Genomic DNA, 10,391 nt, shown 5'->3' with positions numbered 1-10,391 from the left:
ACTTGTATGTGATGCGCATAGTGTCAGTCTTCACGTGATTGTAATACTAGAGCGTTTATCATTGTTACACCGAGTCATGTTCATGTCAGAACATCTCTGCATGAACTCATGTGTCAGCATGTGTTGATGAGCACTCGATATGATATGTTTGCTTATACGAGATTATGTGATTACGGATGTCATGTGTTTATTTACGAAATATTGCGATGTATTGAATTCTTGAGATATTGTAGGCTACAGTAAGTATTTTATTACTATACATAGTATGTATATTTTGGAAATTATACTTGTTTTACAACGAGGGGTTATTATATTTTCGAAAAGGTTTTTACAAATCTTTATTAGGCCCACTCACCCTTGTTTCTCATACGTGATGTCAAAGCATAAGTAAAGTACAGTAAAGTAAGATGAGAATTATACCATTGAAGGTAACCACCTATACCAAGATTTGCCAAAAATTTTCGTCGACATGAAAGCTCAGCACTAAAACCTGGAGGGGCAGACTTTAGTTGTTACACATACAAGAGAAATTTCAGTTGAGGGAAACACAAATTAATTTCAAGTCCCAACCAAGATGAACGTGATTTAAAGACTAATTATAAAAAGAGAACTTACAAGTATGTCTTTGTTCAAAATCTGCAATCATACCACAGAAATCATGCAGCTCTCTCGTTGAGTTCGCAAGGCCGACGGTTGTGGCCAACACTATTACAAATGCTACATTTTTAGGAATTTTCAACTATCTCGATCGATGAAGGCTCACGCCGCGTGGAGTTAGATTCCTTTCTCCCTTTGACTTTGATGGACGACCTTTATGAGCTTGAATAGTCGGTTCAAGAATTAGAGGAAGAGAAGTACAAAGAAATTGGGTTAGCGGCCTTTTGGTGCCTTCTTTTTCAGAAATGGCATTTTTTCCGTACTTTGATTTAAACTCTGCCAGAAGATCACTTATTTCATCTCTATCACCATCCAAGTTAACATCGCAAACATCACTAAATGATCTTGTATCAATCCTCCATTGCTCATGTACGTCCTTTAATTGCAATTCAATTTTCATTTCTCTAATCATGTGTACACAAGGAAGGCCCATTGTTTTTAAAAAATGGCCTTTACACCGAGATAAAACATTAGTGGATTTTGCTAATCCATATTTGCTTATGTAACTCATCCAATGCAAACATAGATACATAAGTAACAAGTTCTTTAAAAAAGGGAGTTCGAAGTCTATGTGACATATGAATCTTCTCAATTGAGAGTCAAACCTTGATTTCTTAAAATTGATTTTCAATAGGAAGACAAATCTTTTCTCGCACCTCACGAAGGCCTCCAGTTGAAACTTGAAGATACTTCTTTAACATTGCATGTGCATCTTCTGCTCTTGAACTAACATGATTACCAAAGTGCATAACCTGCTCAGTCCACGCACTTACAAATTTTTCTTTGAAAGGTAGCCATGTAGCTGTAATATTTACTTCAAAACAATTCCAAGTTTCGTTGAATGATGATTCATCAGGAGACTGTATTAAACTAGTTTAAGTGGATATGAAATTAACCCAATCATCTTCGTTTTCAAAATGAGACTTATAATTTGTAAGAATATTTTTCTCAATGTGCCAGACACATAAAATATTTGTAGCTCTAGGGAAGACACTTTCTATAGCTTTCATCAACGCCAATTCCCTATCTATTATAATCGCCACTAGATGATTATCAATTCCCATGTGTTTACTAAACATTGTCAGCGCCCATACATAATCCTCTTCCTCTTCCTTTTGCATGACGGCAAAACAAGAATAAAATGAAACTTGAGACCCCAATGACATCCAACAATGGCATCTTGTACTTATTAGTCTTATAGGTGCAATACATCACAAAAACATTTGAGTAGCTCTTAGTCAGTTCAATTGAAATGGGATGGATAAAGAACAAATAAGTAAAATGATCATTATGATCATACTCAATGTTATAAGTGAAACCACCTTGACCAAGTTCGTCCAACAAGGCTTGAACAGTCGTACGTCCTCTTAAACTCTGCTTCATAATCTTATACCTTTCATTATAGACATGAGAAATTGCTTGAAGATTAGGATTACTTTGATGAATTACCCAAAAAAATTACAAAAAGGAAAAATTTTGCTCAGACTAAGAGAAAAAAAGTCTAAGGACGAAGAAATACCTGACTTTATAAAGTAGCCATCGATTCTATATGGAGCTAGAGTCTTTTGCATATATGCTTATGACTTTATAAAGCAGCCACCGATTCTATATGGAGCACAAAAGGTCTTTACAACTCCTTATAAATATTTACCCATATTTAAGTCATCATACTTAGGGGGTGTATTCAATTGAGAATTTGAGAGACTTTAATGGATTTTGATGGAGTTTAATTGATTTGTAGAGATTCCATATAAAATTTTGATTCAATTCCCTCGAAATCTCATGGGGAGAGGTGAGATTTGTGGATGCTTAAAATACACTACGAAATCTCTCCAATTCCCTCTAATTCCTCAACTTTATCAAATTCTTTAAAATCAATTTCTAATTGAATACACCTGAAATGTTTTTAACTTCTTTAAAATCTTAATTAAATACACCCGGATTTCTAAGGATTTTAATAAACTATTTTAAAATCCTGATTGAATACCCCTAAATTCATTAAAATAATTAAAATCTCTCAAAATCTAAATTGGATACACTCCTCTTAATGAGGTTTTCAAGATTGTAGACATCAAAAGTAATATAAGGGTAAAATTTGAAATCACATTAAAAAAATCAAAATAGATGAATTAAAAATGTAGATGGAGTGTAGATTAAGATTTTGAAAGTGTCAATAACAGCTCTATAAATAAAATCCAATATCAGTCATTCTTACTTTACCATTCAGTATTTGTGAACTAACGCTACCAGCACAAGGTTCTCTTCTCCGCGTTTGTTTACAATTTGAAAAAAGAAAAGAAAAGTAAAAGAAAAAAAGAAAAAAGGGTTGCTGAAGAAGGAAGAGTCGTAGACGTTGCAGTGGTGGCTATGGTATATATATAAAATATAAAAAATATATATATATATATATATATATATATATATATATATGTGCAACAGTGCAAGTGTGAAAGGGAAAGGGATTTCGTGAAAACCTTGTCCTTGTGAGCCTCTTTTTTTCACGTAACCAATCCCTTTCGATTACCTCTCTTCCGCTTCCTCCTCTTCCTCCTCAGTTGTGAAAGTCTTTGTCCTCGATTATATTTGTTTGAGGGTTGATCATCGAGAAGAATTCGAGCCCCCCCCCGACAAATTTCTGATGTGATTTTGGCTGCTTTTCAAGAATTGGTGGTACGTCATGCTCTTCTTCCCCTTTTTTTTTTCGATAATCTTTTGTGGGTTGTTGAGAATTGGGTTAAATTTTATAGATTTGGAGGTGGGTCTGTGATAATTTGGGGTTTTTGTCGAGGCTGAAGATCTATAAATCGGGAATTTTCCAGTGGATTGCAGGTTATTCTACAAAAGTGGTTTGCTCGCTCAATTCAATTGCTTGGAGGTCAGCGGTATCGGATTTTGTGGTCGAGCATCGTTGTCTGGTTTGAGATAAGATGAGTTCGAGTATCGCTGAAGGTTTGGTTCATCAGGGCAAGCTTTTGGTTCGTATTGCTGAGAATGGGCATTCATTTGAGCTCGATTGTGAAGACAGCACACCGGTGGAGGCAGTTATGCGGTATATTGAATCCATGGCTGGGATTAATCTCAATGACCAGCTTGTTTTGTGTTTGGATATGAAGCTTGAGCCACAGAGGCCACTTTCGGCTTATAAGCTTCCAGCTGATGGTCGGGAAGTGTTTATATTCAATAAAGCAAGGCTGCAGACTAATTCTCCGCTCCCTCAGCCCGAGCAAGTTGATATTCTTGACATTGCTGACCCCCAATCACCTTCAGCTTCACATGACCCTCACCCTTTGGATGATGTTTCAGACCCTGCTTTGAAGGCCTTGCCTTCTTATGAAAGGCAATTTAGGTACCACTACCACAAGGGTCATGCAATTTACAGTCGTACCCAAGTAAAATATGAGAACTGTGAGAGGCTTTTGAGGGAGCAAAAGGTTCAAGAAAGGGCAGTGGAGGTTGCTAGGGGCAATTTGGATCAATATTATAAAATGATAAACCAAAACTATACAGAATTCATGAAGCGTTATTCACAACAGCATCGAAGTCATTCTGATGTTTTGACCAATCTTGGGAGGGATGTAGAAAAACTGAGATCTATCAAGCTTCACCCTGCATTAGAGACTGCCACTCGGAAGTGCTTATCGGATTTTGTGAAGGAAGAGAACTTGAGGAAAGCGGGAGAAATTTGTAGCAGTTCCCACAGGCAGTTTGAGAATAAGGTTTCACAGTTTAAACAGATGTTTAGTGAGGTAAAGCGGAAGGTCGAAGAATTGTTTTCTAATAGGGCTTCATTGCCTATTAGGAATTTGGAAATCGCGATTAAGGAGCACCAAAGATATATTCATGAGCAAAGGAGTATCATGCAATCTTTGAGGTTGGTTTTTTTTTTTTTTTTTCTTTTCCGGTCATAGTTATGCAGTATCAGATATCTGGTTTTCGTCTATTTGTCTTTCTAACTTCCTCCGTCAAGTTTCTTTTGGATCATTTGGAGATTACTTATGAATGCTCATTTATCATTTTAAAACTTTGTTGTTGCTGAAAACCAAGTATTGCAGCATATTTCATGTTAATAACATTTTTTAGACAGGATTCCAGATATAATTTAGAGGTTTGTATGTGTGGTTTCATGTTCACGTATGCATCATATGTTCGTTGTAGGCGTTGTTTTAGTTTACTCTCCTGGTCTGCTACCCTTGAGCTCTTCAGTGTTCCTCGACTGAATTGTACAGAGATACAAGTTCATCCTGTTGTTTTTTGACTTCTGGTGCTTTTAAGGTTGTCTGTTGGCTTTATTATCATCATTAGATAATACGGTTAGTTCGAATGCCCATCTTTTGGGGATACTGGAGAGATGGAAAGGAAATGAATGGAGTTTGTGTAGCTACTCATGCCAGGGGCAAAATATGGGGGCAAATAAAATTACTCACATTTGTATTTTTCTCTTAAAGCAAACAAGTACCACTAGATAAGTGCTTAAAGCCTTAACCTAATGAAGTAGAAGTAGATGAGTTAGTGATGTAGGACAACCTCAATTAAGGGAGGATGTCTGTCTAATTTGAGTGTTGTTGACTTATGAATTGTAGAAAGAAGGTACAACGGAAATCATAAAGAAATAAATGAAAAGTATGAGAAAAGGATGGAAACTACTAGCATCACACCAGTAGGGTTAGGTTGCATCACAAAACCTAGAGAGAAGCAAAGCTCCGACAATTTTTAATTCAGTCGTCCAAAACTGTCTCCAAAGAGTTACAAGGATGTAATATAAAGACCTTAATCGAATCCTGTTCTCCATCAGTTAGGTAACAAAATCCTTGTCAGTAACTCTAGAAGTAAAAGATTAAACATCCTTGTCACCAATTCCCAATCCTGTTCTCCATCAATTAGGTATCAAAATCCGAAGCCATAAGGTGGTTGAGTTTTCATCAGAAGTTACCTCATATTTTCACTAGATCAATTTTCCTCCTACGATGCTATGCATTAGCTTCAAAGCTCAAAACCTTGTAATGATTAATGACTAGTTTATCTTATGAAATGATAAGAAAGGGTTGAGCAAAAGACTCTTTTCAATGAAGAGGCCTTTCTGCTCAATTTGTTCTTGCGGAGGTTGGGGAAAGCATTATATGAATGGAAATTTTGTAGGTAATAAAAATTTGTAAAATGTTTGTATTTTAATGTGGGTGGGAAAATAGGACAAGTGAAGGGAATAGCAGAACTCAATTGTTATTGTTTGTGGCTGTCCTTTTGTTCGAGTATGGTAACATTCAGGAAGTGGCTATTCTCTTTATTTGTATATGCACAACTTGTATTTTGTTGAATGATTTTAGCCATTTGATGTACTCGTACACCCGTTAGAGTGGAAGCATATCATAACAGATACGAAGCTTACCAGATCGTAAACCTCCAGGACTACTAAAGGTTTCTGAATATTATGGTCTTTGGGATCACGACTCTCAATTTCATTACTGCACTTAGATGCACAATTGTCTGCTGTGAAATACTAAATTAGTTATATTATTTTTAAATATACTAACCAGTTATAATTCATGCAGCAAAGATGTAAATACTGTCAAGAAACTCGTGGACGATTGCTTGTCTTGCCAATTGTCTTCGTCACTTCGTCCTCATGATGCAGTTTCAGCCTTGGGCCCTATGTATGATGTCCATGACAAAAATCACCTGCCTAGGATGCAGGCTTGTGATCACGCAATTTCCAAGCTCCTCGACTTCTGCAAGGATAAAAAGAATGAAATGAACATATTCCTCCATAGATTTATGCAAAAGATAACATATATTTCTTACTTCATCAAAGATGCAAAATTACAGTTTCCTGTTTTTAGAGAGGCAATGGTCCGTCAGGAGGATCTATTTTTGGACTTAAAGTTGGTCCGCGGGATCGGCCCTGCATATAGAGCCTGCTTAGCAGAAATAGTCAGACGAAAGGCTTCATTGAAGCTTTACATGGGGATGGCTGGACAGTTGGCTGAAAGACTTGCGACAAAGAGGGAGACTGAAGTCAGGAGACGGGAGGAGTTTTTGAGAACTCACAGTTTATACATACCCAGGGATGTATTAGCATCCATGGGACTATATGATACCCCTAATCAGTGTGATGTCAACATAGCTCCTTTTGATACTAGCTTGCTTGATATTGAGATTTCAGACATTGACCGTTATGCACCTGAGTACTTGACTGCACTGTCTTCAAAGAGTGCGTTTAGAGGTTCAAATTCTATGTCGAATGAAACTTGTCATTCGGTTGATGCTGATGAGAGTACATTGGATAACTTTGAGAATTGCGACTCTGAGGAGCTACTTGAAGGCTGTGGGTTGGTAGAGATTGCTGGAACAGGTAAGTTGGAAGTTGAGAATGCAAAACTGAAAGCAGAACTGGCGTCTGCTATAGCTGTGATTTGTTCATTCTGGCCTGAAGTAGACCTTGAATCATTGGATGATAGTAAAGTGGATAATTTATTGAAGGATGCCGCAGCGAAGACAGCTGAAGCCTTGCACCTGAAAGATGAATATGGAAAGCATCTAAAATTGATGCTCAGGGAGAAGCAGATGCAGTGTCTTTCATATGAGAAACGCATTCAAGAACTTGAACAGAGATTGTCTGATCAGTATTCGCAAAGCCAGAAGATTTCAAATGATAAGGATGCCTCTGAATTTGGAATTTTGTCTGATAAGGTTGAGATCTGCAAGCAAGAAGGTGGTAGGGGAGTCCATATGCCTTGCTCATCTAATACTGATCCCATGGATGAGGTTTCCTGCATCTCTAGTGTTTTTGATGCAAAACTGGGTCTGTTCAATGTGCAACCTGGAAAAATGAGAGATGGGGTAGATGAAAATATGATGGATTCTTCTGCAGTACGAAATCATCTCATGGATTCATCCATGCAAGAGCTACAGCGTGAAGAACTGCTAGCCAGTGGTAAAGATGGAAAAGATAAGATGGAGGGGCAGCTGGGCATGTCACTGACAAACAGTTCTACTGCTGAAAGCATGCCTGAACCTCTTACTGTTATACCATGTGAAACAGCAGTTGACCCAGGCTTGGACACCAAAGTCAGTGCGGAGCTGTTACTGGAATTGCAAACTGCACTTTCAGAGAAGTCAAACCAGTTGAGTGAAACAGAAATTAAGCTTAAAGCTGCTATGGAGGATGTTTCTATGCTTAAGAGGGAATTGGACACAAATCGGAAACTCCTTGACGAATCTCAGGTCTGACTCAACCACTTTTTTTTTTATGTTTTCTTTCGAGAGATTATTTCTCAGCAATTTTTAACTCATGCATCCGGCTGTTCTGTTCTTTGTTTCTTTTATAAATGCATTCTCTCTCTCTACTTCTCTCTCTCTCTCTCTCTCTCTCTCTCTCACATACACACACACATATCGAGTGTATTTGTGGGTGGCACATATTCTTTAGTCGGTGTTTCTTAGATGACTCTTATGTTGAAGTCACAGTGAACTTAATTCACCTGATTTATATTTTTCCTTTGAATATTTTTCAACATGACTGTTCAATAGAAGTTGGTATTTAAAAATGCTAAATTATGATCCCTAGCCTGCTTTTGTTTCCTTGAGAAGAATTCTTACAAAGAATGGTCGACTTTATTTCCCTAGAGTTCTTCCCTTTTTATCTATACATATTACATACTTAAAAAAAGCTGGATTATGCTGTTGTGGTAGATACTTTGTTGCACAGATACTTGAAAATTAGGGAAGGGTGCGTATTTGATACCTACACCCCTACGATACTGTCCAACACGTTGGACACTCATTGGAGTATCGTTGACTTTTCTGATTTGTTGACTCTGGGATACAGCAACAATACTCTTACAGGCATGGATTATTCTGAAAATTTTCAAAATTTTTGGGGGTGTAGGAGGGATTGATTTGATTCTATGGATATAAATATTTGGTTTTATTAATTCTTAGCTCTTCCATATTTTGATTGTATATTTTCATGCTTTGCCCATGCCAGATGAATTGTGCGCACTTGGAGAATTGTTTACATGAGGCAAGAGAGGAAGCTCAAACCCATCTTTGTGCGGCTGATCGTAGGGCCTCGGAGTATAGTGCACTGCGCGCATCTGCTGTGAAAATGCGTGGCCTTTTTGAAAGACTTAGGAGCTGTGTTTATGCTCAGGGTGGGGTGGCTAGTTTTAATGAATCTTTGCGCACCCTAGCACAATCTCTGGGCAAGTAAGTTTTCCACACCACTAAAATTACTTTTATCTGTTTTGAACAAATTCTGTTATTCGTTTTGACCAAAAAAAAAAAAAACAAATTTTATTATCTCAATTTCTCACTAATGCTTTGTCTGACGCTATATCTCATGCAACCTGGATAGCATTCCTTCTGAAAGTGTACATAACCAGGTCATTTTAATGTGAAAAAGAAATGAAATAAGTACATTGGGGAGAAACCCCCACACTAGAAAACATTATAATGGAGGGAAAGATGTCCCTGTTTCCGGGAGTTTTCGTGGGTACTTTCATTTAATGAATACTTTTAGATCAGTTATTGACATTGGGAGATGACTGTGATTTGGGCTTTGAATTGTTTCAGTTCTATTAACGACAATGAAGATGATGGTACTGTTGAATTTCGGAAATGTATTCGGGTCCTGGCAGAAAGGGTTGGTTTCTTGTCAAGGCACCGTGAAGAGCTGCTTGACAAGTATCCAAAGGTTGAAGCTGCAAATGAACAACTTAGAATAGAATTGGAAGAGAAGAAGGAGCTGGTTAAAACTTTGTATACTAAGCATCAACTTGAGAAGCAGGTAATTCATATTTTTTATTTTTTATTTTTGACAAACGATAGCATTGGTGGGTTAACTGGAGAAGCGGGTAATTGATAATAGAGGGATATTTTGATCGACAGAAAAGAAATATTTGTTACTTGGTACCAAGAAAAAGTAAAATAGTTTAATGTAATATTTTCTACGCATGGTTTAGTGACCTAGGCATCAACTGTGACCTGAATTCTGTTCCGGCTGAATGATGAATTAACAGGTGGTTAATTTTGCTGCAGGCAAACAAAGAGAAGATATCTTTCGGTCGCTTGGTAGTCCACGAGATTGCTGCATTTGTTCTAAACACATTTGGGCAGTACGAGGCAATTAATCGGAATTGCTCCAACTACTACCTGTCTGCTGAATCTGTAGCCTTGTTTACTGATCATCTCCCAAATCAACCTAACTACATTGTGGGACAAATTGTGCACATCGAACGGCAGACTGTGAAGCCATTGGCTCCTAGTTCAACCCGGTCTGAGCACGAGCTAACATCTGACACGGGAACTGACCGGTTGGCCTTGAATTCAGGATTGAACCCGTATGGTCTCCCAATCGGCTGTGAATACTTCGTAGTGACAGTAGCCATGTTACCAGGTACCACCACCATTCATACCCCGCCTCCTTCCTGATCCCTGCAGCGTAGGCAGATCGACGTGATGGAAGAATCCCAACTGTACATATGAATTTTACGTTTAAACATTTATATATCCTTCTAGCGGGAGATTGGCACTTTGATTTCTGTATATATCTAGCTATTTCCTACGAACATGTACAAAAATGTGAATAATTCTATTGAGTTTCTGTGAATGTTATCCCGGACAGGCTCGGGCGCTCTTCGGGCTTCCGTGTTCAGTTTGCTGTTGCTTACTTTGGTCTTTCTGTTCTCGCTTTACTTTGTAAAACCCGAGACTTGTATACTTTGCGAGCGACGTTCTGC

At 37.8% G+C, this 10,391-nt stretch overlaps 1 protein-coding gene across 2 annotated transcripts; it reads left to right on the top strand.

The window, feature by feature from the left end:
• Positions 1–3,085: 3,085 nt before the first annotated feature.
• Positions 3,086–10,322, top strand: LOC137722931 (autophagy-related protein 11). Of its 2 annotated transcripts, none has more exons than XM_068462058.1 (6): positions 3,086–3,327; positions 3,487–4,528; positions 6,204–7,875; positions 8,639–8,859; positions 9,226–9,439; positions 9,691–10,322. In XM_068462058.1, exons 2-6 carry the CDS (start codon positions 3,585–3,587, stop codon positions 10,081–10,083), a joined length of 3,444 nt encoding a protein of 1,147 aa, XP_068318159.1. In that variant the 5' UTR covers positions 3,086–3,327; positions 3,487–3,584; the 3' UTR covers positions 10,084–10,322. The 2 variants fall into 2 exon arrangements, with proteins under 2 accessions (XP_068318159.1, XP_068318158.1); XM_068462057.1 differs by having other exon boundaries at positions 3,477–4,528.
• The last annotated feature ends 69 nt before the right edge of the window (positions 10,323–10,391 follow it).

The sequence above is a fragment of the Pyrus communis genome, chromosome 17, assembly GCF_963583255.1.
Source record: "Pyrus communis chromosome 17, drPyrComm1.1, whole genome shotgun sequence".
Classification (NCBI taxonomy): Eukaryota; Viridiplantae; Streptophyta; class Magnoliopsida; order Rosales; family Rosaceae; genus Pyrus; species Pyrus communis.
This window is presented reverse-complemented; position numbering and strand designations above follow the sequence as displayed.